The following is a 27,260-nucleotide window of genomic DNA, read 5'->3' as shown; positions in this document are numbered from 1 at the left end:
ATCCGCCAGCTAATTTAGCGCACCACAGAGCACAGCGGCGCCCTCCTGTGTACACCTCCAGTCACTACAGCCATCAACTTATTGAAGGCGCTCTGTATCTTGCTGTCATCTCTCTGGTTCCGCAGTTGGCCTCTCGTTACTCCTGTCATCCTCTCTTTTGTTCCGGCAGTCTTATCTTTGCTAGCGTCACTTTCTCCTCTCGTTGGTTCCGGTGTCTCCGTACTTGTAAGAAGCGCAGACTGCTTGTTCCCGGTGCTGTTGCTGCCACGCTCGGCTCCCGGGTGTGTACGCTTAGTCATGGCCGCCGCTCGCAGGTCCCGCTCAGACTCCCGCTGTGTCCTGCGTTTCTCCGACCGAGAACTGTGCTGAACTTAGCTGAGCTGAGAGGAACCCGCAGCCGCCCAGCATGGTAATCCCCGGGGGCTGGGTGTTATGGTTGAGTAGGGTTACGTATGCCAGTACTATAGTTGAGGGGTGTGTGGATCTCTCTGTACATGAAGTGGCAAACACAGTGTCACGTGGTGCGGCTAGTCCAATGAGGCTCTGCACAAGTGCTGTGTACACTGCAATGCTGAGTAACCTGTGGAGAACACGAGCCCATGACGTGCCAAATAAAGCGTCTGCGGAGGTTTTACTCCCAGTCTTACTCAGGCATTGGAAAGAGACTAAAACACTACAGTAGTCACTGAGCCGATGTGCATCAAAGGGGTATTCCATCCCACCTTAGTCACAGCTGTCTCTAGTACACGACTCCTTGACCTTCCCCATCCCACATGCCTGCAGCTCTCTACAATCACTTCTATGGAAGTCACAAAGTAACAGTGCGGCATCTCCTGGAAATATGCCATACATGTCTAAAGTGGAAATCTCCCTTTAATGTACATCTAAGATATATTTCAACCTAAGAGTCGTAAAATCGAAGATGCTGCCCTGCATACTTGGTGATCCGATACTTGACTTTGTTCCAAAAAGGCGTAAGACAAGTGTATTTACTGTAAGTTCTACAAGGACACTCATATGGACTTTATGTCAAACTCCTACTAGTGCGGCCCCACTTGTATTTCCAACTTAAAGGGGTATTCCCATCTACATAATTATTTTTTAATTTGTAGATGATTAAAAGTTAAACATTTTTGCAAATGTAAGTAATTAACAATTCTGCAGAGTTTTAAAGATTTTCTCTAACTTTGTTAGTGGTGACAGTCTGTTATCTTGATCGGTTGCCAATGTATACGACCACCAATGCAGAACCTTTCTAAGGTCAGAAAATCAGCCATGATTTCTTTATTGTGGCCAGGATATCTTCTGATACATGTAGTATCTCTGCCTGATATCCCAGCTACAATAAGAAATCATAGCTGGGTTCCTGACAAGTCCCAGACCATAGAAAGTTTCTGCATTGGTGGTCATATCCATTGGCAACCGATCAAGATAACAGACTGTCACCACTAAGAAAGTTAGAGAAAATCTTTAAAATTCTGCAGAATTTTTAATTACTTATATTTGCAAAAATGTTTAATTGTTAATTATCTACAAATATAGATATGATTATGTACATGGGAATATCTCTTTAAGGCTGAAGCCCACATTGCGGAAACGCAGCTATTTTTGTTGCAGATTTTGCTGCGGTTTTTTGAGCCAAAGCCAGGAGTGGATTGAGCAGAAGGGAGAACTATAAGAACTTCCTATATATTTCCTATTCCTTTTGTATTCATAATTGGCTTTGGTTCAAAAAAACGCAACAAAATCTGCAACAAAAAAAAGCTGTGTTTCCGCAACATGGGGCCTTAGCCTTAATGTACATATAATCTACAGCTGAGTTTGCTTCTGTTGTGCTGGAATAGATCAACCATATGGCCCAGACTTCATTGCAACAGATTGCCTGCGGTGTGTCTTTGCAATATGTCAGCCATGTTTGAAGAACTAGGCAAGGATTTTGTGTCATTTTGCTGCAATGTTAGAAAATCAATGACGAGTCACAGATACGTGACATAACATGTATGCATGATCTTTCAGCATGGCCGACTCAAGGTTTGTGTGGGCCATTGGGTAACATAGCCTCCGTGGGCACATTTTGGAGCAATTCATGCGCACCGCAGCAAAAAAATCCCAGACCTACTGAAGTGGAGTGTATTATAGCATCTGCGGCTACCACACAAGTAGATAGAACCTGTTCAGACATTGTAAAGAGGAATTTGAGGTGGACATCCGACTCTGATTTCTCTTTATTTTCTGCACCCCTGGCTTATGGTGCAGAACATCAGCATTCTGTTGCGACTTTCCGCCACTGATTAGGGCTGAATGAATGAGTCTCAAGCTGTGGCCTCCAAATCTGTTGAGAATCTGTGGCAAGATAGAGCAGGACACTGTGTTTTGGGGTTTTTATTCCACAGCATCCAATTGTTTTCAATGAGAGACAGAATGAAGGAAGCATTTGGGGAGAAATTCTGATGAAAAATCGGCACCAGATTCCACCATGTGAACAGGGCCTGATTCTGTTAACAGTACAATGAAGCTTTCATCTGTATTAATGGAAGTGCTCAGTGCAGAAACTGAATGAGCCCCCACAGATACATGGGTGTAACTAGCCCACACATAGCACAGTGCCCCCGTTCCTGGCCCCCACATGCTATAAAGCATCGGCACTACTTCCTGCTGTCTTTGGCCCTCTTCAATGACGTGGGTTACACCGGCGTCGTGATGTTGTTGAAGAGGCCTGAAGACAACAGGGAGTCACGACAGGTAGGTAACACTATTTTTTATGTTTAGTTACCTCCTCTGGGCCTCCAATCATTATGTTGTGGGGTCCAAAAAGACTCCATAGTATAATAAAAGCAGTTTCGGATGTATCTAGTCCGAACGAAATTGCTAGGCGATCCCATTGAGATGAATCTCGCTAGGTTTGCCCACAATCAGCACCAGGCAGCCAAGTGGGCCCTCAATACTTGCCTGGATTTGCTGGGTGCTGGCACTGACTCTGTATTTCAGTCATCATTAATGTCAGAAAACTGTTGTAAATGATAATAAATGTGCTAGGCCAATGGTGCCATGGCTATCATTTTTGGAAAGTGACTAATGCAGTGTAAAACTGTATTTGCACAAAAAAAAAAAGTTTTTTTTTTGCAAATAGTGTTTGAAAAGTAGGCATCATGATACAGAACAGAAGGAGCAGAGCAGGTTGATGTATAGGTTTGTAGAAAGGATAATCTGTCATTTTATCCATTCAAGTCTGTTATTTCTTTCACTCTTCTGGAAGTCTTTCTACAAGATTATGGAGTGGATTTCTGGTTATTTATGACCGATCATCCAAAAGAACATTTGTCAGGTCAGACACTAATGTTGATAAAGAAGCTCACAATCTCTGTTAGGCTAAGGCCCCACGTGGTGTCCCGCAACAAAAAAGCGCTGCAGGAAAGTCTGCAGCGCTTTAGACAGAAAAGTTTGCAGAGGTTTCCTCTATGCACTTTCTGCTTCAGTTATAAACCGCCTGCGTTTCTGTAGGTATAATTGAAATGCTGCGATTTCCAAAACAGTGCCGCTTTTGGAAATCGCCACGTGTCTGCGCCGCAGTTTTTACCGCTAAGTAGGTAAACCCATACCCCAGAGTATATTAAGGAGAGGCCCAGGGGAGATAAGCAATGGGTCACATGGAACATGCAGCAACATGTGTCTATGCATCACGACGCCACGTGACCAGCTGAGGTCCAATCACAGGCCTCAGCCGTCCCTGATATCAGTCAGATATCAGTGACCTTCATTAATTATACTATGGGGTCTGTAGAGACCTCAGAGTATTATAGCAATTCCAGTTTGACTGTGTTTGGTCTGAATAAAACCGCTGGGCAAATCTCGCAAGCTTCGCCCAACACATACTTATTCTGTAATAGGGGCAAGGTTTAAGGAATAATCGCCATTAATCGTAATTAAGGTAAAATTCCTGATTGATTGCATTTTAAATTTAGGTCATAAACACCTAGTCCTATTTGGAAGTATACAATTATCCAAAATGTCTTTGATTGCTGAAGCATTAAGATTTCCCTTCACTGGAACTAAGGGACCCAGGCCAACTATTGAAAAAAAAATAGTAGAGATGAGCAAGTAGTATTCGATGGAATACCTCCCCCTGCATAGTTATTGGTGTAATCGGTTGAATACCACGCGGTAAACGCAATAAAAATTCGATGCCCCTCCCATCTTTCCTGGCGCTTTTTTACACCAGCATCTATGCAGGGGAGGTATTCGATCGAATACTACTCGCTCATCTCTTAAAAAAAAGAAAAAAAAAATAGCATTAGCTCTCCATCAGACAATGCAGTGAGGCAGGTAAAGGTCTGGAATTCACCAAGCCCAGACTCGTATGTAAACTGTCACTCAACACTTATTCACTGCTCCAGAGCCTGCTGGTGGTGGTGTGCTGTAGGGCTGGGTTCACATGGGGGTTTTTTGGACCGGATTTTGACGCAGCATCTGTCTCAGAATTCAGTCCAAAAAACGCTTCCCACGGCTAGCCGCGACTGGGCCTAATCGGGAGGGAGTGTCACGCCACAGGTGGCAAGAAGGGTGAGGGGGTTTTTTGAGCCAGGTTCTGAGGCGGATTCCGTGTCAAAATCCGGTCTAAAAAACCCAGTGTGAACCCAGCCTTATACTGGAAATCTGTCAGTTGAGTATAATTGTGATGCGGCTGTGCAGAAGCTCACTGCAAACAGAGTACAGTTGTGTGAATAGTCCCTTACAAAAACAGACGTGACCTAGAATGAACAAGTGCTCTTTAACTGGTTGGAAACAAAACAGAGTCCCAAACAATTTAACATTTCTGGATCTATTCAGAATAAATACAAATAAGTTATGTTTATTTTCTTGGTAGTTCGGTGATAACCAGTTTCACAACCTTTTATGCTGTCCTCATTCTTCATCCTATATACACAGCAAGATTATAACACTGTGCAATCGCAATACATATTTGTACAGAATTGAGCATCATTTCATTTTAGAGGTTGAAACATGGAGACCTTTACTCAACATGGAACTACAGGAGTATACTGCACATGCTCACGTAAGCGGCCACAAAAACATGGCCACCAGCATGTGCATTCAGCTCTGCCTGCGGCCCGATGGCAGAGCCAACTGCGCAGGCCCACAAGTGTGACCCCCAGCGCCGGAAGAAGACGCATGAAGAGGACGTTCCAGAAGAAGATGGAGGCGGCGCTGGAGAGTTCTCTCACAGCATTGGGGGCGCCCCCAGTGCTGTTTGAGCATTGAGGCCAGTCCTCAGTGCTGCGAGAGAACTCATTTGCATACCGACAAAAAACTGAATTTTAACCTAACTGTGGCGCGGAGAAGGTATCTAAAGGTAAGAGAAGAATAGACTTTCTTAAGGCTATTCCGACGTGTCAACGAGAAAAAAAAAGTTTTTAAAGAGGACCTTTCACCACTTTTGGGCACATGCAGTGTTATATACTGCCAGAAAGCCGACAGTGCGCTTTCCCGATCTGTGCCCGGTGTAAAGAGCCTATGATGCCGGTACCGTAGTGCTCTATGGTCAGAAGGGCGTTTCTGACCATTAGCCAGAGACGTCCTTCTGCCTCGCGGCGCCAATCGTGCTGTGCTGTGAAGTGGGGAGGAACGCCCCCTCTCTCTGCTCACACAGCTCGTCCATAGACGAGCATTATCAGGAGCGGGAGGGGGGAGTTCCTCTCCGCTCCACAGCACAGCGCGATTGGCGCCGCGAGACAGAAGGACGTCTCTGGCTAATGGTCAGAAACGCCCTTCTGACCATAGAGCACTACGGTACCGGCACCGTAGGCTCTTTACACCGGGCACAGATCGGGAAAGCCGACAGTGCGCTGAAATCAGCGCACTGTCAGCTTTCCAGCAGTATATAACACTGCATGTGCCCAAAAGTGGTGAAAGGTCCTCTTTAATGGTAGAATCCCTTTACAGTAAATGGCAAGTATGTTTCTGATCCATGGTACCCCCTTCCCTGGGGTTATCTGAAGTGACAGGAGAATAACAAATATAATTTTCCCCTCTTTCTGCATTGATAGCTGTACGTATTCTCCTATACACTGGTTAAAGTGAAAGTGTGAATATATGCACCCCCCCCCTTTAACCAGGGATATTTCTAAATTAATGTGGGCTACAAACATTACCTTGGTCTTATTTTAAAGCCAGGATTCACGGCTCCGGAGTTAGAGCCGTTTAAGGTTGTGGTGTCTCAGAATGTATTCTCCTCAGGGTGAACTGTAAAGGGGTTAAAGTGTATTTTATTGTTTGACTGTCCAAGAGCAGTAAATATGTGCATGTTGGGTACCTATTGTCCCAAACTTCTGTCGGTGGTGTGCATTGACTTTGTTGAAAGTATAATTTTTGCTCAATTTAGAGTTTGAGTAAAAGGTGAACACAAGGTGGTCTCATGCTAGGACAGTACGTATATGAGTAAAATGTTGAAATCCTCTTTTATATTGGGTACCTACATAAAGATTAGTTACCTCATAAAATTATATTATCTGAACAATTTTACAAGTATGGGAAATTCTGTGACTTACTCTGAGCTGTTATCAGACTCTTCATGTTTTCTATAACTTGTTTATACATTTGTAACTTCCAGCATTCCTGCAGTCTTTCGTAAGATCCTCACCCTCCTTGTCAAGGAGTATTTCTAGTAATATTAGTGACATGCACTACAACTATTGCATATTACAGATCAATTACAGTACATGGATGCTATTCCATACTGAAAAATTCTCTTTTAATGCCCTTATTAGGCGGAAGGTGATGAGGATTGTTGTTCTGAAATCCTGAAGTCTGATGAAAATGGAAGACCAGGAGAAACAAATCTTCAGGTAACTTGTTTTCAGTCTTCTCTACACTCTCCAATTCCTGAAAATGCCTCAGTAATCTTAAAGGGGTTGTCTGAAAGTTTAGTTACACCCTAAATTAGGCAATCCCTTTAAATTAATTTTGTAATAATAATAACTTTATTTATATAGCGCCAACATATTTCATAGCACCTTTGTGCTGTTACGCTTAGTAACCCCTTAACAACCAAGGATACATTAGTACGTCCTACATCATATGGGGCTTTATGGAGAGGGCTCAGGAGCCGGAAACTCAGGCTCTCCATATATGGTGGATGCCAGCTGTATAACACAGCCAGCACCTGCCTCTAAGCGTTGTGGTTGGTTCCAACACCGATTGTAGCGGTTTACACTTTAGATGCTGTGGTTAAACGCAACAGCAGCATCTAAAGTGTGCATGCGTTATGAGCACCGCCATCCTTTACCAGTCGCCACCTCCCAAACGTCATCGTAGAGCGGCAGTTGGTTGCCATGATAGCTAGGAGCCTATTGAAGGCTCCCATGCTTGTCATTACAGAGGCAGTGGATTTTTACTATTACAGTCTATGGGGTTGTTGTTTTTTCCCAATTAACTGCTTTTCTATGCGTATCGGTTTTTGTTCAGGGGGTTCCAAGCCGACTCCCCGAACGCAGATGTCAACCAGGCCTTAGGCACGTTGTTTTGGTGCATTTTGTGTAGTAAATCTTGCTAATTATGTACAGGGTGCTAGCTCTCATGTATCAACACAACTTCATTCCTGCACTGGCTTCTGCTTTCTTGTGCTCACCGACACTGATGCGGAGGAGTGTGTTATTACGCATACCCTTGCAGAGTCTGTCTTTGGGTGTCCTCCTCTTTACATAGATATACAGTCTGTGTGTTTCCCCATCCCCCACTTCAAACTGCCATGTGTGCTTTCTTCTGTCCTCTTGTCCATATAAAATGCCATAAAGTGATTTAAACAAAGTTGCCTATTTATTTAGTGTTCTTATCTCCCATGTATTCAGGAGGAGCTACAGATGTTCCGAGCTCGTTGGATGTCTGAACTTGCTCCAGGAGTGGAGGCAGAGTTTCAGTCTCGCAAAGCGACAGTGAGAGGGCCTGTTGGAAAGGCCCAGGATACCAAAGCAAAGCAAGAATGGGCTAAGGAGGAGAAGGTAGAGTGTTTATTTTTACTACCTGCTCCACTTGCTGTGTTTGTATCAGAAAGCAGGGATGTATACTGTTAATGGGGATAATGTATTTTTCTACAGATCCGTATTTTATGTTTTATTTTATTGTCACAAACAGGCAAAAGAACTTTTCCTTAAAGCTGCAGAAAAAGAACAAAATGGGGCACTCTATGAAGGTACCTATTATCTTTAATGGTTTATGATATCTGTAAATGTCAATCTGAAGGCCAAAGGATGTCCAACACGTTATTACTGTAGATAGGTGCCTCTAATGAAGTGGTTATTCAGTGTATGTCATCAGTTCATAGCCAGATCATTGATGTCTTACCTTACTTCTGCCTATGTTGAAATCCAGCCTGTAGAAAGTACTCTATAGCCATGACGAATGCAGCAGGAAGATGAGATTTGTATATAAACCCAATCACATCTGCATTTCTTGTCCTATTGATTTCTGCAGCCATCAAGTTTTACCGCCGAGCTATGCAGCTTGTGCCTGACATTGAGTTCAAAATTAACTACAACTGGTCTCCAGATGGTGATGGAGTGGGAAAGAACTTGTATGTACACATTGATGTCACATCTAATTGCATCTTAGTATTCTGTTAACTATGGCAAAATCTTTTACCAAGTATCACTTGTTTTGTGGGACACCCTTTCATTCCTATCTGTGCATTAGCTTCCATACTACATGGTATTTTTGTAGCTGATTTGTCAGATACAGCACTGCATTGAATTGTACTTAAGTATTTTGGGTTGACCTTTATGTTTATTTTGTGTGAAATTCAAATGGAATTTTTTTACACATATTATGGCTTTACTATGGCTTTACATTTCATTATGGTAAATTTTGTGTAACGGAGACACTTCATAGGCAGCAGCTTATTTGTTCATTTGCAGTATGGATGACACCAATAACGACAGCAAGATGTCTGATCTACTCTCGTACTTCCAGCAGCAGCTGACGTTTCAAGAATGCGTTCTTAAATTGTGCCAGCCAGAATATGACGTCAGCCAGACTCATATTTCAGGTATGTGCAATCAGTGACAACAGTAAATGGCCACCATTACAGATTCTGTAGGGCTTTAGTTTTTTTTTTTTTTTTTTCCCCAGAAAGGAAATCTAAATCTTCTTCGTTATGAAATAATACATTGCTTACCATTAACTTCTACCTTTGCCTTGCATAGCAGTTTAGCCAGTTTTGGGCATAGCTAACAATTCCTGTAAGTGCCCTAAAGCCATGTTTATACGTGGCAGATTTCTTCCAGATTTTCAAATACTACATTGAGGTTGTACTGCTAATTTAAAAACTAGACCATGTTGGTGATTACAAATCCACACAAATCTGTCACATATCTTTGGTGAAAATTTGTTACCATTGAGCATGTCTGATTTTTTTTTTTTTTTTGAATGTGCCCAAATAGTGGCATTTTACGTTGACACTTTTAAGAAGCAAGGGGAGCAAGAAACAATAGTAAGAAATAGCTGTACATGTTGGATTTTAGGTGGAATTGCTCCTTAGCATTTAAGAATACAGTATACTGATGTTTGTTTATTGCTTACGATAGCTTTTAGTTATTATTGGTGTGGCATAGACAGTAATTGGTCTTATGTAAAAAAAAAAAAAAAAAAAAAAAAAAACTCATTTTTTTTTTGTTTGTTTTTGTGTATTTTAGTGCTCCCTATGGAAGTACTGATGTATATTTTCCGCTGGGTGGTTTCCAGTGAGCTTGATCTCCGCTCATTAGAACAACTGTCTTTGGTCTGCAAAGGCTTTTATATTTGTGCAAGGTATATCAATGTAGAACACTTATCATGTTATGGACTTCCTAGGACTACAAAAATATTTCAGATGACTTTGAAAAATGAATTGGGTCTTAAAGGGGTTTTCCAGTCAAATTTGTAAACTCAGTCAGGGCCTGAGGTAGCGGTTAAATGAAAAAGGAATACTCCCTTACCCACACTCCTCCATTGTGGTGTTATGTTCCCCATTCCATTCCAACCCCACTGTGGTTGTGGAACGGAGGTTGCTCAGATGAGCACTTCACCCAATCCCTACCCCTTGTTCTCCTCTTTAAGCTTGTCACAGAGACTTCTTCTAGAATTAGAAAAACCTTGCTTCTATCTTCGATAAACAGCATCACAACAGTCCACATTTTCTGCCTAGCATTGCAGATAAGCTCCGTTAATGTGAATAGAGCTAAGCTACACCACCAGAGGTTGCACATACTCCTCTTGGAAGAGCCATGGAGGAGTATGAAGGTCAAACTAATGGAAATAAATGATATGTAGGCATAATAATGCCACAAGGTCGCTATTTTACGCAGGGAAACTATTACAAGAAATGTCTTCCATGTGTGTATAGCAAATTTAGGGTTTCATTTTTACAGTATTAACTGTGTGGTAACAATTACATATTCCTTCTTTGGTTTAGCTCAGTAACAAAGATACTAAATTTAGATAGTTTAGAAAATGCAAAAAATTATTTTAGTCGCCATGTTCTGTAACTTGTGTACAGAGTTGTATAAGATGTATTTTTGTGTCACAAGATGTGGGTTTGATTTATACCACTTTGGGGAATATTTTGATAACTTTTTATTCAGTTTTTGTCGGTGAGGTAAAACAATGATTGTTTTTTTCCAGCATTTTCAGACAAGGGGATCACTTATTTTATTTAATTTTTGATTATTTTTATGTTTGATCTAAGGAAGAGGGGAGAGGGTTAATTTTTAAAACTTTTTTGTGAACCTTTAATTATTAAATTGTTTGTCCCATAGTCCGTAATATTATTGTATTGCAGTCTATGGGAAAATCCATGTTTAAGTATTGAGGCCAGCAGCAGGCTAGCCTCAATAGGTATTGTTCCAGTGACAGACCTGGAAGCCTACAGAAGCAGGCTCTATATTAACTGGTTACAGACCGCCATAACTTATTTAGTCTCTGAAATCTGGCGTATTGTATATTTACAGCAGCACTTCAGAAACTCAGTGAAAGCGATCACTCTCTCATGTCTCCAAGCCAGGCCTGTTGCTAACAGACCTGGGGACCAATGTGTGTGGTTTCCAGTCATGTGATCGCTGTGATAGCAAATCACAGCGATTTCATAAGTTTGTTTGGGAAAGTTCAGCTGGGGATCTCCTTCCCTTTCCCCTTCTCTTCCCACATTGTTTCTATGCGAGAAGAAGAGTGACTTGCTGCCAAAACAGATATTCAGAAATTTGCCAGAACAAAAAAAAAAATACATTGTTTCAAGCACATGTTGTTACCCACTCTTTGTTTCCTACACTTACTGTATACATAGATCTCTATCTGTACATATATCCATGTTCTCCATACAAATTCTTTTCTTTGAGCTGCTAAATATTGCTTGTCTCACATTCTGTTTGAGCTAAGTGATTTAACATCTTTCATATATATTTTATTATTTCTTGGAATCTAATTTATATTATTGTAATGCAGGGATCCTGAGATCTGGCGCCTGGCATGCTTGAAAGTATGGGGTCGAAGCTGTGTGAAAATGGTACCATATATTACATGGAGGCAGATGTTTCTAGAAAGGCCACGTGTCCGATTTGATGGTTTGTGTTTGGTTCAGCTTTGTATTTCAGTGTTTTAAAGAATTGAAATAAAACACAATGAATGCATTTGGTTTTGTATGCAAATGACATTTACTACCCATACCCGAATAAGCAATAACTGCCTGACCGCTGGTAGCTCTACGAATCAGTAGAATGGGGATCCCATGCCTTCCATTCCTCCTCACTGTGTAGCTACAATGAGGTGACGTTAGGTAAAGTGCTTCATTTGTTGGAGGTGGTGGTGATAGGTAATGAATGTCAGTTGTGGAACACCACTTTAATATTGTAGAAAAAAGACATTCTCGTATACTGAGCATACTGTGTTTATGGCCCTCAAATTTGCTGTTTTTTGGTGCTTCTTCAAATTTGCCTGTAAGAAAAGGCATGTACCATCAAGGAAAGTAGGTTAGTACTCCATGCTTGTGGTGCCAGTCAGGGCCCGTCACGGCCAAAGTCCAATATGTAAAAATTAACGCACTTATTAGAGTTAATATGCAAAAAGTTGTTTATTAATGTACAAAAACAATCAATTCTCGCAGGCAGTGTACATTGTTTGTATCAAAGATAATGTCCCAGATGTTTTGCTCTAATATAAAGAACCTTTTTCGGTGGTTATCTGGCTGTCTTTAGCATAAAGAAGAACATGGAGTCCTGGAAGTGATGATATAGCCTGCAGTCACATCTCTTTTACATATCTAGATTAATACAGCAGGGTGAATAAAGTAGTCACTACTGGAAAAAGAGTAAGCAAATAAACTGACAATTGGTAATAGACTAGTACCATTCCATGGTGCTTTGCTCTGTTGTTTTAAAAATCTCTACCCAAAGTATGTAAGAGACCCCAGAGTATAATAAGTGGAGGGTCCGGGAAAAATAAAAATGGTACTCAATTCTCTTGGGCTCCGGCACAACTCCCTACTGTTAGGGCTTCACTCTGTAATCAGGGACACGTACCTGTGTCAGGTGGTGTCACATTGCTTGCATCGCCACGTGACACTGAGTCCCATTCACAAGCCTCAGTGGCCTCTGACGTTAGTCAGAAGCGTGAAAGAAGGCAAGGAGTCACAGCAAAGCCCAGGAGAGGGTTTCTTGGGTTTTTTTTTTTATGTTTGATCACCTCCCCGAGGCCTGCACTTATTATACTCTGGGGTCTGTAGAGAAGTATAGGTTTGATGTATTCCATCCGAACGTAAATACCAGGTGAACCCCAGTGGTTGAATCTTACCCAACAACGTAAAAAGGGGTGTCACTTAAAAGGGGCGGCGTGGTCTAAATAATCGCCATTATTTGAAACTGCAGTAAAATGTCCAATTAATCACAATTTTGATTTATGTCATGATCAACAGCCCTAACCTAAAGTGACCTGTCTCTAAAAAAAACAGCTCTATAAGATGCTCAGAATATTGTGCTTTAGTGGCTGCTATTGCTTCTGCTAAACACTGCCCCAAACTCCTGATTGGAATGATTTGTAAAGACAAATGTAGTCATGACACTTCCTAGTCTGATTGTACCTCCAGTGAATGGTACTGAGTTGCAATACAAAACACAATCCCCGTGCAGTGTACAGCTCTGGTGCTTTGTATTCAGGGAATAGGCCCCAGCACTAACTGAACGCTGCAATCTCTTATAATAGCTTTGGGGTCTTGTCTTGTATTATTAGATATTAATGTCCTATCCTAAGGAAAGGTCATCATTATGTGACTACAGGAGAACCCGTTTCATAGGGTTTTTCCAGCCAAGATTCCCCATCCCACTGCTTGTTTCTGGAAATTAGTTTTTATAATGTGCATGGAAAAGGGGAATGCCTCCTTACAGGATTTGAGAGTGCTTGGCTTTTTCAATACCTAGCAACCCATTATCTATATTCTGCCTGTAAGCATTAAAACTAGAATACGTGACTGTTTTTGTTCCACGAACAGACATTGGCTGGCAATAGTCCTATATAATTGAACTGAGTAAGTGGTTCCCTTACTTCCTTTCTTCTTTTTGTTGTTCTTGTCTCCTTTGGTCAGTCAGGGCTGGGTTAATCCACGTCCTGTGCTCTACACTTAGATTAAGTAATAAAAACCTGAATACCTTTTTTAATGTCAGAGGGAGATAAAATCATAATCCAAATTATAATTGTATCACTTTTTTTTCTTTTCTTTTATTGTTCCTTACTTTAAATGGTGAACCAATTTCATCTTGTATATTTCTTTTTAAACTTTTCTAAAACGATGATGATTTATAAATTCTGTGTTTCTAGGTGTGTATATTAGCAAGACAACATATATCCGCCAGGGAGAGCAGTCTTTGGATGGATTTTACCGGGCTTGGCATCAAGTAGAATATTACAGGTACTTTTTTCAATTTACTCCACTTTCAATTTATTGTTAACATTGATTTTCTAATGTAAACCTATAAACAGCATTGTTTTTATTGTATTTATTTTTTCTGTCTCCTTAATGTCACCACTTTATTTTTTTAATATATTTCCTATAGGTATATGAGATTTTTCCCTGATGGGCAAATTATTATGCTTACCACCCCTGAGGAGCCCCAAACAATTGTACCTCGATTACGAACAAAAAATTCACGGTACGTTTTTGAAAGACAAGTTAAAATTGTGGATATTTCTGAGAATTTACATGATTTTGGTCAGACATGTACCACTGTATGGAAAATTCATTTAAAACCCCCCCCCAAAAAAAAACTTTTCTTGCTTAGTTCATTGGTGTACACAGCACCATGGGTATAGACCAGGCCACTAGAGGCTGACACTGGGAATAGCAGAAGACGTTGGCTATGCTATACCCTCTCCAAAGACTCTATGCGAGGAGGCAGACACAAGCTGACTCATGACTTGTATCGTTTTTATTTTTTCTTTTTCTTTCAGGTGCAGAGGGGTGTTCAGCATCATGCCCTTTACAATGCAATGTGACTAGTTTGATCAGTTTCCTGGATACAGTCTCCCTCTTACTCCCCATATAAAGACTGCTGCTCTCTGACTAGCTCTTAAAAATTTTGTGCAAATTGACAAAAATGCAATTTTAAAATTGTGACGTTCTCTATTTCTTTCTTAATTAATAACCTTGAATCTTGTAGCCCTCTACATAACAAGCAATTGCTATAATTTTTCTTTTGTTTTTTTTTTTGAATTCCAGAACTGATGCAATGTTGCTTGGCCATTATCGCCTGTCACAAGATACAGATAACCAAACCAAAGTTTTTGCAGTAATAACCAACAAGGAGGACGTAAGTAGATAGATGAGCTGTGGGGAAAATTTAGTAAGGTTAAAGGGAATCTGTCCCTAGAACCCACCATATCAACCCAGCCCTGCAGACAGGTTAGGATTACCTAACTCATACTGTGTTTTGGAGACAGGTGCCTACAGTACTCCAATACTGCCGTTTCTATATAGTAATGGCTTATCAATGTCCATTCATGTTGCCATTACATTTCTTGTAAATTATATTTCAGTATAGGGGATGTTCCTGTCCAGTCAGAGGCAGTTTAGCCATTTCAGGGCTGCATAATTAGGGATTTTTTTTTAACGCTGACATCCATTGTTTAGTAGCCAATAGAATACCATATTTTTCGGACCATAAGACGCACTAAGGTTTTAGAGGAGGAAAATAGGGAAAAAAAAAATTTTAAGGAAAAAAAATTGGTGAAATATTTAATAACCTAATAATATAGTATGTCACCAATGTAAATAGAACCAGGGGCTTTCGGACACAGGGATACCAAATGTGTATGTGTTTCACAGTAATGTTTTTGTTTTATATGTATTCTAGGGATATGGGGGTGATTTGAACATTATCTATCTATCTATCTATCTATCTATCTATCTATCTATCTATCTATCTATCTATCTATTCTATCTGTCTATCTATCTAATCCATGGATGGAAAGAGACACCCTGCAGTGAAGCTATGCAAGAAGAGAAAAAGGGGCGGGCCAGACGGGTGAAGGAGGTGTGGTTTTCTAAGCAAACTTGAAAACACGCCTCTTTCACCCGTCTGGCTCGTCCCTCCTTCACTGCCTCTCAGCTATTGCTCCTGCAGTGAAGCCACACAGGCAGGGAAGTAGGGGCGGGCCAGACGGGTGAAGGAGGCGTGGTTTCAAGCTTGCCGAGAAAACCACGCCTCCTCCTCCCGTTTGGCCCGCCCCTCCTTCCCTGTCTGTGTCGCGTGTTTGCAGCAGCCAGATCTGAGAGGCAGTGAAGGAGGGGCGGGCCAGACGGGAGAAGGAGGCGTGGTTTTCTCAGCAAGCTTGAAACCACGCTTCCTTCACCTGGCCCGCCCCTACTTCCCTGCCTCTCATATCTCGCTCCTGCAAACACGCGACACAGACAGGGAAGGAGGGGCAGAGCAGGCAGGCACCGTGCTGCTCTCCTTTTGATTCTCATAGACAGGACACAGACGCTGCACACGCTGCATTCGGACTATAAGACGCACACACATTTTCCTCCCATATTGGGAGGAAAAAAAGTGCGTCTTATAGTCCGAAAAATACGGTAACTCCAGTACTTCAGACCACTGCTTTATTGTAGTGGCTGTACAGAGTAAGCAATAATCTCAGAAGTCAGTTGATTAGGTGGAATACCCAGTGATGTCACTCACAACCAACTGGACCAGACAGACTTGTAGTTGAGGGAGATCAAAGTGTGTATGTTATGGTAGTGACATTGACTCTGTAAGTTAGTAAATCATATATAAAAGCTGCATCTTGCTTATCTTTGAAAACTTTGTAAATGCATTATGATTTGATACATTTCATGTTTTATTCAACCCAGAAGTCAGCAGAGTACCAAAAGTATCGCTATTTCCGTCGTGCCCCAGTGCAGGAAACGGATCGCAGCTTTCATGTTGGACTTCAGCTATGCTCGTCTGGTCGTTACAGATTCAACAAGCTGGTTTGGATTCATCATTCATGTCATATTACTTACAAGTGAGTTTATTGAAGAAAAAGTTTTGGAAGGGAATTTTGTAAGACTGCTGTTCTCTGTGCTAGTCATAATCCAATCTCTTAATCACTTCCGTCTACTGTACAGCCTTTTCAAGCCCTCCTCCCCCTCTCACTATCCGCTGTAAGTATACATGCAGATTTTGGTTGTGAGAGGAGGTAGGAGAATGATGAGGCAGCAAAAGATCACAAGCTCAAGTTCTCTAGGGTGACTAAAAAAATAATGTAAAAAATAAAAAGATAATGTTTTATAAAATAAATAAAGCATAACTAAACTGTACAAAAACTTTTCTGGCAGCATCGGCATTAATACCTTTTGTAATATACTTCATTAACACATTTTGTCTCCTTTCTATTAAATTCTGCATTTCTTTATTCCTTCCCTTTGAGAGCTTCTGTATATGGGCTTGTATGCAAAGGAGGGAAAATGAGGATGAGGAGGGTCACTTCAAACAGTTATATCCCAGGCATAATAAAATGTAGAATCTTGTTTCTGGTGTTGTATTTTTTACATATTTTTTTTTTTCAATAGTAAAAAAAAAAAAAAAATAGCCATAGTATAAAAATAGAATGTTATTTATCATGCACAGTGAACGCTGTTGAAAAAAATGGTTTCCTTTTTTTTTTTTTTTTTTTTTTTTTTTGCTTTTTGCATTATCTCTCAAAAAATGCTTAAGGATACAAATACAATTGACAGATGTTCCCACAAAAAGCAAGCCCTCACGCAGTCACGATGATGGGGAAAAACCCAAAAAAGTTATGCCTCTCAGAATATGGTGCCATACATTATTGTAGTAGTATACTAGCACAACGTAAAAAGCCAGTATAAATTTAGTATAACCGTAATGCTACTGCACATCATATATTATTTTGTTAATAAAAAAAATCACTTAGGCAGATACAAGTCTGGAGTGCCGTCAGTTCCCTAAGTGAACGTGCACCCTCCTTTGAGCTGTAGTAGTTGAGTTCTGCCCTGTACCCCTCTTCCTTCAAAGTTCTTATTAATGTCTGATGTATTAAATCTTTTTTTTTTTAATTATTTTTTTGGATAAGGTCATGGAATTTTCGGGGCAGAATTTGCACTGCATTTAAATGGGCACAAACTTCCCCTACCATGTGATGGGTAACTTTTTATAACTGGGTTGTCTTTCTCTTGCAGGTCCACTGGAGAGACTGCTGTCACCGCATTTGACATTGATAAGATGTACACGCCACTGTTCTTTGCTCGTGTGAAGAGTTTTACTGCTGTATCTGAGAGACCTCTCGAAAGTCTTTCTTCTTAGTTCTTGCATGGTATTTACTGATCAAGGCAAAGCAGCTCTTTCGGCATCCATTTATTTGTAGAGTTCTGCTGCATATAAACTGAGTTTGTTTTTGGGAAATGAGGTGCAGAATTGCTTTTGTAGGCTTTGAATTTTAATTTAAACATAGTGAATTTTACAAGATAAGGGAAAAATAATCAGTTTGCCTCTCATATTTCTTTTCTACGCTTTATTTTTCTGTTACCCTGCCCTCATACAAAATTTTTAAGAATCTTTCAGTAATGCAGCATTAATCGTATAATGGATACATCCAGTTAAAATGAGGTGTATACTTGTACTTAAATCCTAGCAGATGTGGGTTCCACCTGTTTTGTCCTCAATAATAAGGGTTCCTCTCTTGGGACTGCTGGAACTGGAAAGGTGGCTGGCCGCACATGCACTGCTCCGTCCAGTAACTTATGTGGGAGTTTTAAAAATTCCCAGCTATGGGGTTCCACTATTTTTAGAATTCTCATAGAAGTAACTGTCAAGAGCCACTTGTGCAAAACCACTTCTGTCACTGCAACTGTTAGATGGGGATGGGGCCACCCTGTTCTTGAGATAGGTGGGATCTACAGCTGTTGTACATTTATGGCATATTTTGTGAAAATACCATACATGTCCTAGATTGGAATACACCTTTAAAGGGATCCTATCATTAAAACGCAATTTTTTGAGACCAACATGTAGAAATAGCCTTTAGAAAGGCTATTCTTCTCCTACCTTTAGATATCTTCTCCGGGTCGCGGTTCAGTATAAATCCCGCAGAAGTTTGAAGCCACCACCGGAAGAAGACGCAAAGAGAGGCCGTTCCTGAGGAAGATGGAGGCGGCACTGGAGAGTTCTCTGGCAGCATTGGGAACGCCCCAGTGCTGTTTGAGCGCTGGGGCTTGTCCCCAGTGCTGAGAGAGAACTCATTTGCATAATGACGAAAACCAGGATTTATACCGAACGGCGGCCCAGAGTAGACTAGAGAAGGTAGGAGAAGAATAGCCTTTCTAAAGACTATTCCTACATGTTACAAAAAATTGTGTTTTAACGATAGAATCCCTTTAACTCTCCAGGCAAATCTGTGCTATATCTGGTGCAGAACCTGAGGGGGCAGAGCATGACACAAGGATTCCCAGAGTACTGAGCAGAGAATCCCCATGCCATGCGTTAGACTGGCAAGTATGTGTAGATGATGAATAATGGGGGGGGGGGGGGGTCATCATTATATTATGACAGGGCACTTTTAATTTGAGATTTGTGCAATATAACTATTATCCCTTGGAAAAATTACAGGGCGAAATAATTCTAATAGTATTGAACTTCTTCATTTAATATTCTTGGGAGTTTCTCAAGGTATCTCTCTTTTGATATGGGCCTTTGTGCAGAGCATGTGGGAATGTGATGATCTTGCTCACTTATAAATAAACCTATTTTGCTTGTTTTAAAGGAAGTGAACGGTATATTACATTGTCTTGTTTTTTGAAGGCTATGTCCAGATGCCTTTTTTCACAAATACAAAATGAAGTAACCTGTAAATACATTGCATCAACTGTATTGTTACAGCCTTCATCATAGTTCAGTGTTCACAGTTCTGAGGTGAAATGTCCCAGCATTCCTTGTCTGTGCAGCGCTTACATGATCAATAAAACCAAGTACTGCACAGGAGTGTAAATACTGGGGATCTTTGTGATGGGGTGGTCAAATATATTTAACAACAAAATGTGGATTTTATCTCCGTTTTCACCAATTCCAATGGAGAGGTTGAAATCTGTAGTGAAAATTTGCAGAAAGAATTAGCATGCTATGGATTTAAAAGGAAGGTCACCAGAAAATGACCTATTTATAAGCAAAATTTACACTCTGGTCATAATCCTAAAGTAATGCTGACATTTGTCAGTTCTGTATGTACTGTCTTTGCAGCAGTCACCTCATTTCCATTACAGACAAGACAGACAAAATGAACACCTCTGTAGTTAGACTTATCATAGCATCCACTCTTGAGAATAGATGTCACATCTTATCTAACCTTCGTCCCTGCACAGAGCACATCTAAAGACTCATAGGGCGCATTCACACATGGGAATTTAACGCTGGATTTGAATGCAGATTGCTCCTCAAATCCATCTGATATCTGCCTCCCATTCAATAATAAAAAAAGTATCCTGCTTGTTCTTCAGATGTATACTGCCTGAGAATTCCCATTGAAATTAATTGGAGGTGGATACTACACATCCGCACTGAATTTGAAATTTGTCCCTGCCCTAAAGGCAAAATACAGTGGTACTCTTATCCAAATGCCGCTTTAAATTCAGCTTCAAAATCCACATTGGTTTTTAAGCAGAAAAAATCTCACATAATCATGTACAAAAAAATAGAATGAAGCTAAGCCTTCACATTGCGTAAAACAGCTTTTTTTGTGGCAGATTTTGTTGAGGTTTTTGGAGCAAAAGCCAAGAATAGCTCCAAGAGAAATGGGGAATATATAAGCAGCTCTTATACGTCTTCCTTCTGCTAAATTCACTCTTGGCTTTGGATCAAAAAAACCGCAGTAAAATCTACAACAAAAAAAGCTGCATTTCCACAATGTGGGGCATTAGCCCTAAGAAGAAAAACTACCTTCAGGAGCTATGTAAAGAAATGTGCACATACTGTATATGTTGGGTAATAACACAGAGAAAATCCCAACTTTATAGAATATCAGGTGAAGAACTGCCAGATGTGTTGAATGTAAACCTGTCTGGTCAAGCTGCACCAGGTGTTTCCGTGGGAGTTAGATAAACCCCTGCAAAACTGTTGTCTGGACAGCAACCATCTTTTGGTTGCATTCTAACGTAGCATCAGCCACATGCGAAGGAAACACTATGTGTATGCCAATGATCACATGCTTTTACAGGAGTTTTTTAACAGCTGTTGCTACCTTAGAGCACAGCCTTTAGGTATGGATCAATACAGTGTAAGTAATGTAGCCTATTTACAGCATTGTAGAATATGTACTATAGTGTTCAATGGTAAGCGCACACTATAAATTCCCAGCACTTCTTTATATTTAATTCTGACATCATGAAAATTACACTTAAAATTGGAGGAATGCAAAAGTCGCCCAATACTCTGCACGAGCACCTAATCTAATGTATTACATTTCAACATGTATAATGGTGATGATTTAAGGGGTTGTGCAGGACTTCAAAAACATGGCTACTTTCTTCTTTGGAAGTGATACCATGTACATTGGTCACATGGCCATCCTGCAGCTCAATCCTATTCAATGTAATGGAACAGTGATGTGGCATTGCCATGTGAACAACAGATATGATGTCACTTCCTGAGAAGAAAAAAGCAACCATGTTTTTGAGTCCTACACGACTCCTTTAAACGGCAAATTACACGTGGCCTAAGATCCTGCATAAGCAGGCGCTTGGGGAGAAATGTAAGCATACAATGTACAGTACAATTTTTTTTTCTTTGATACAATTACATGTAGAAACAATTGTTTAGGCTTTTTTTCTTTATAGTAATAAAGGCTTAAAACTGGAAATAACTATTCACACTGGTAACAATATTTGTACCTGCTTTCAACTCTCGTTCTGGGTTTGATGCCTATTTCCGACCAGGGGTAACGTATGCATGACACTGGGACTTATTTCTGTGCATTAAAACACACTGATGGTTTAATGACTTCATGTGGTATTTACGCAATGTTAATGTGTTATCTCTGTACAGGATTTGGCATTCTAAGCAATGGAGAAATGAATTTGCTTGAAATGTTGGTGATCTTCTGCCAGTTAACTCATCGGCACTACTGGAAGCAGTGGTTGTTGAAATCTGTGTACACATATCTCTGCTGTTGGTCTATAGCATCTGCTTCTGCTTATCTGCATACATGTGGCTGTGATACAGTTCTGAACATTGAAGGGCTGGAGCATTCAATCACTTTACTATAACGTGGCTCTCGAACATTGAGACCTGCCTTAATGTTAGGTCTGGGTCACTTTGTAAATAGTAATATAAAGAATGAGCAGCAAGTATGTCCCTACTGACAGTTGTATGTAAATATATGATGGGGGAAGCAGCAATGCAACTAAATATATAAATTGTTTATAGATAAAATGTCAACACAGTTGTCTCATTGTAGCAAAATACCATATTTCAAGTATATAACACATTGCTTAATGGTGTTTTGTTTTTTTGGTGTTTTTTGGGGGAAGGCTTCATGTATGGGTCTGTCACTTCATCTACCACAGGAAAAATGATTGTACTTGTACAATGTAATTGTCTATTACTGTTATTTTGTATTAAGGGAAAGAAGATGCAATTAAAAATTGTGTGACTGGTCTGGTTACAAATCTGATAATGTGGTTCTCTGAACTAGAACTGTCGCTTGGCATGTAAACCAAGCATGTTTGTTATGCAGCCCAGGAAAATCCTTAATGTGCTTGGACTGTCATTTCTATAATAAATGTTGTCCTTTGAAAACCAGCCTCTTCTCTTTACTAGTGCGATATTTCATAACCATTGTATGCAGCATGCTGGAGAGCTTTCTGGCCAACAGATTTCTCCTCTTCTCTAAACTTGTAAGTTACAAAATTAAATCTTCATTAGGGTTGAGCCGATCTTGAAATTTCAGGATCGTTTTTAAAATCCTATTTCCGATCATTTTCCATTCGAACCCGATCCCAATGCAAGTCAATGGGATTTTTTTTAATTATCGAAGATCGGATTTTAAAAACGATCCTATTCACTACACAGCATGGAGTCCAAAAATCTTTTCATTGTATAATGTTCCCCAGTGCCTCCACACTGTATAATACTCTACCTGGCACCCCACACCCCAAATGCTCCCTAGTGTCCCCACTGTATAATGATCCAGTTGTCAGAAGCAAACCCCATGGGATTCATTTTGTTGAATATTAGAGAGGTTCACCGCCCCATCACCCCGGGGTTTCAGTGTATCATTGTTGTCTAGGGTCTCCTCAGACCAGAGTTTAATAGGTGGATAATCAGGGAAAGAAAAATAACATTTATACTCGCCTCTCTTGGGCATCTTCATGGTGTCCTGCTGTCACTTTGTGTTCTCTTCAGGCCTTGAGTCATGTCAGGCACCACGGCCCATCACTGAGGCCCAATCAAAGACAATGACACAGCGTTATGACATCAGTGTGTCCCTTGTAACCACTGAGCTAAATCACAGTCCATACTCTGTTTTCCCGAAAATAAGTCATCCCCGAAAGTAAGACATAGCAGAGGTTTTGTTGAATTGCCTAATATAAGGCACCCCCCGAAAGTAAGTAATCCCCCAATAATAATAATAATCTTTATGCGCAAAGATTGTATGAAAAAAATATCATTGCAGCCGGCTGAACACTGTGTGCAATGTTCCGTGTGCACAGGTATGCCGGCTGCTTATGCCGCTGCGATACGTTGTATCCACTGTTCCTGCTGCTGTAGGATGAGCTGGGAGATGCTGCTGTGCATACACTAAGCATCATATGCGGTGGGGGGTCCACTGTCCCAGCTCATCCCACAGCAGCCAGAACAGTGGATACAACATACGGTATCACAGCAGAGGCAGCAGCTGGCTTTCTTGTGCACAGGGAACATCGCGCACAGTGTTCAGCCGGCTGCATTGTTTTTCTTCATACAATCTGTGCACAGCAAGCACATCTCAGCGCAGTGGTGGCAGCAGCACACAAAAATAAAATAAAACATCCCCTGAAAATAAGACATAGCATATCTTTAGGACCAAAATTTAATATGACACTGTCTTATTTTCGGGGAAACACAGTAGTTGTAACACCCGGGGCCCTTGATGTCACAGAAGGGCTCAGAGCAACGCTGGAACTTTACTGGACAGCCAGGGGAGGTGAGTATAAGTAAGTATAACAGTTTGCTATTTCTCGCTTATTTCACTGGGGGACACTGTACCATGGATATAGTCCTGGCCACTAGGAGGCTGACTCTAGGAGAATGAAAAGCTGTTGGCTCTGCCTCTGGGCTGTACCCTTCTCACAGACACTGTGCTAGTCAGTTTGAACCTAGTATCTATAGGAGTTAGGCACAACCTGACTCGGGTCTTTCTGTCTTGCATTGTTTTTATTTTTCTTTCTGGTGCAGGGGGGTCTTCAGCGTGTATGCCACACTAGTCGTACCCCCCCTGCGGGCGCAGCGCTTTACTTCGCCGGTCACCCAGGCCCCACTCGCTGCATTAGCGGCCAGATTAAAGGTGACCCCACTTCCGCATGCGAGGTCCTACCAAGGTGGTGACTGCGGCTCCTGTAGATGCCAGACAGGTGAGTATTATGAAGATATGAAGTATGAGACTTCTTCATATTTAACCCTCAGGGTTACCCCTATTTTTCCTTGGATTCACTCCGCCATGTCCTCCTGTATAGACCCATCTCGGTCCTGCCATGTATACACATGTGCCCGCTGTAACAGATTTTACCATGCGGCCAGCCTGAGCCCATCTGTCTTCTATACCTTTCAATGCTCGCTCTGCAGCACATATACTTGGAAATACAGAGAGTAGATTAGCAGCCCCCTGCAGAGGTATGACAAGAAGAGACACCCAGCAAAACCTTGTGTATTACCTCTGGGTCATAAATACGGAATAACAGACAGACAATTGCCTGCTCACCTGGGTAGGTTGTGAGCTGGTCAAAACAACCCAAAAGCCTTAAACATATGCAAATCCTAGGATGGAATGGAAAGCAGGGCAGCTGCTGGTGAAATGTCTCAGGAACGTGAAGTAAATCCATGGAGAATGGACCAATCTGATAGGAATCAGGCCAAAAGGAACAGCGTTCACCCAAAATAACTTCAGAACCACTTCTTTATTGGTAACAAAGGCACAATGCATTTTGGACACAAGATTGTCCTTTATCAAGTGCACAATCACCCAGGTAGGTGGAATGGTGCAAACTCTGCAGAAATGAATCCCACTTCAGAGCTGAAGAGAGTGGGGGGGAGTAGTAGTGCCTCAGCCTAGGCCGGAGTTGCAGAGAGTGGAGGGAGTAGTAGTGCCTTAACCCAGGCAGGAGTTGCAGAGAGTTGGGGGAGTAGTAATGCCTCAGCCCAGGCAGGAGTTTGTCCAGCAGGGAGGTGAAAGCTATAGTCCCAGCTTCCGAGCAGGACAGTGGGTGTTATGCTCCAGGGTCTGCTTCACAGGGTGGTGCTGGCTGCAGTCACATGCTGTCACTCACCAACCTATGCCAGTCTAATGCCTGCAGGGGTATGGCTGCTAGGATTCCACGCATGTAGCATCCTCAGCCGTGCGATCTCCTCTCGGCAGCTCTCCAGCAGTTACCCCTCCTTTGGGCAGCCTCCAGTACCACAGGACAAAGGCACTCTCGCCAGACTTAACCAGTCTGAGATGGAACCATTGGAACAGCTACCTACCCAGATTGCTGCTTAATAGACTACCTCTAGGCTGCTCCCTGATGGGGTCCATGTGGTTTCTGCACAAAAAATGCAGAGAAAAGTGATGCTTGCAGTGCTTTTCTCTGTGCTGTTTTAAGCAGAAAGGGTAATGGAATCCCTGAGCGCAAATGTAAACCAAGCATCAGAATGTTGTGACACTAAAAATAAGTGTTTAAAATAAAAAGTGTTTTATTGTACAGAATAGTAAAACAAAAAAAAATATCTATAATAATCTCTCTATAATATTGGGGTACTGATCCACAGAATGAGGTTAGCATATTTTCACTTTTTTCACCATGCACAATGCCATTTATGGCTGAGACCCCATGTTGTGAAATACAGCTTTTTTTATAGCCTTTTTTTGAGCCAAAGCCAAGAGTGGCTAAAAATTAATGAGAAATATATAGGAAGTTCTTATACTTCTACTTTTGTTCAATCTACTCCTGGCTTTGGCTAAAAAAAAAAGTGGTGCCCCAGCATAATACTGTTTATAATTAGAGATCAGCGAATAGCGAAATATTCGAGATTCGATATTCGTTTCGAGTAGAGCCTCAATATTCGACTACTCGACCGAATATCAAATCCCATTATAGGCTATGGGAAAAAAATGCTCATTTCAGGGGAAACCACTATTCGACTAAAGGAGAGTCACCAAGTCCACGAGTAGCAGGAGGACAGTGTTTAGGAGGAGCGATGTGCAGTTAAAGTGCAAGGACCCCATTATAATCTATGAGGTCCGTGCGCTTTAACAGCACAGCGCTTGCTTGAAAAAAGTCAGCTCCCTCATAGGCAAGCTGCCAGCTCTCCCGACTAGCAAAGATGAGCCTGCGTCAAATCAATGCTGGTTCTGCAGCAGGCTCGTCCTTGCTAGTCGGGAGAGCTGGCAGCTTGCTGTTACGAGGGAGCTGCCTTTTTCTCATAGGAATGCATTGACCAGCGTTGATTGGCCAGTGTAAAGCATTCGGCCAATCAACGCTGGTTGTGCCGGAGGCTTGTCTGTGAGGAGGCGGAGTTTAAGATCGGACAACAATGGAGACTGCCGTGGTCCGATATCAGACTCCTCCTCCTCACAGACGAGCCTCCGGCAGAACCAGCGTTGATTGGCCAAATGCTGTACACTGGCCAATCAACGCTGGTCTGTTCATTCCTATGAGAAAAAGTCAGCTCCCTCGTAACAGCAAGCTGCTAGCTCTCCCGACTAGCAAGGACGAGCCTGCTGCAGAACCAGCGTTGATTTGCCGAATGCTATACACTTGTATAGCATTCGGCCAATCAACTCTGATTCTGTATCGAATATTTACTGCGAATAGTTAGTAGTATTCGATCGAGTACGAATATTTTGAATACCGTAGTATTCTATTGAATACCTACTCGATCGAATAATACTCACTCATCTCTATTTATAATCTGTCTATGAAGTTTTATTATTTTAAAAACAAATCCCACAGATAGTAATCGCATACATACAAACTGATCTTTCAGTGGCACTCTGAGCCACCTAAAAAAGAAAGACATTGTCCTCATGAGGCTTTCTATTTAATATCTAATTTCTTAGAGTTCAACTTAATTTCAGATATAAAGGGGTTGTTCAGTTTTAGATAAATATTGAAAGACAAATGCTGTTGTTTGTGTAATGAGAAGTTCTACAATTTTCCAATATACTTATTGTGTGAAGGTTATAATCATGTAATGTATAAAAAAACATTGTTATCTTTTAAAGCTGAATGCTAGATATAGTTGCTTATGCTTGAAACTGGTATAATGTTATATGATAAGATGGCGCCTGCATCCAGGATGGGGGCAAGAAAAACAAATGCTTGGCTTGCTGCCAGAAGACAGCTCCCCAAGGTTACCACGCAGGGGTGGGAGTAATTGGCTATATATGAAACTGCTTAAACTTCTTCTGTTTGATTGAAATGTACTATGCCAATCAGGAATGAATATGAAAACTTATGTTGTTGTTATGTCTCTTCCTTTTTTTGCTACTATTTTACCCCATGTTGTATTAATAAAAGTGCT

At 41.2% G+C, this 27,260-nt stretch overlaps 1 protein-coding gene across 1 annotated transcript; it reads left to right on the top strand.

Annotated features, from left to right (window-relative positions):
- The first annotated feature begins 271 nt into the window (after positions 1–271).
- FBXO9 (F-box protein 9) lies at positions 272–22,298 on the top strand. The gene is made up of 13 exons (XM_075268404.1): positions 272–409; positions 6,765–6,842; positions 7,845–7,994; positions 8,128–8,185; positions 8,467–8,566; positions 8,907–9,037; positions 9,684–9,798; positions 11,467–11,585; positions 13,831–13,921; positions 14,067–14,162; positions 14,729–14,819; positions 16,364–16,518; positions 17,693–22,298. Exons 1-13 carry the CDS (start codon positions 407–409, stop codon positions 17,814–17,816), a joined length of 1,311 nt encoding a protein of 436 aa, XP_075124505.1. The 5' UTR covers positions 272–406; the 3' UTR covers positions 17,817–22,298.
- The last annotated feature ends 4,962 nt before the right edge of the window (positions 22,299–27,260 follow it).

Source organism: Leptodactylus fuscus, chromosome 3, assembly GCF_031893055.1.
Source record: "Leptodactylus fuscus isolate aLepFus1 chromosome 3, aLepFus1.hap2, whole genome shotgun sequence".
In the NCBI taxonomy this organism is placed as follows: domain Eukaryota; kingdom Metazoa; phylum Chordata; class Amphibia; order Anura; family Leptodactylidae; genus Leptodactylus; species Leptodactylus fuscus.
This window is presented reverse-complemented; position numbering and strand designations above follow the sequence as displayed.

Coding starts and splice junctions, on each gene's coding strand:
- FBXO9 (XM_075268404.1), top strand. Junction 7,995..8,127: donor AATGGGCTAAGGAGGAGAAG/GTAGAGTGTTTA, acceptor TGTCACAAACAG/GCAAAAGAACTTTTCCTTAA. Junction 14,820..16,363: donor TAATAACCAACAAGGAGGAC/GTAAGTAGATAG, acceptor TATTCAACCCAG/AAGTCAGCAGAGTACCAAAA.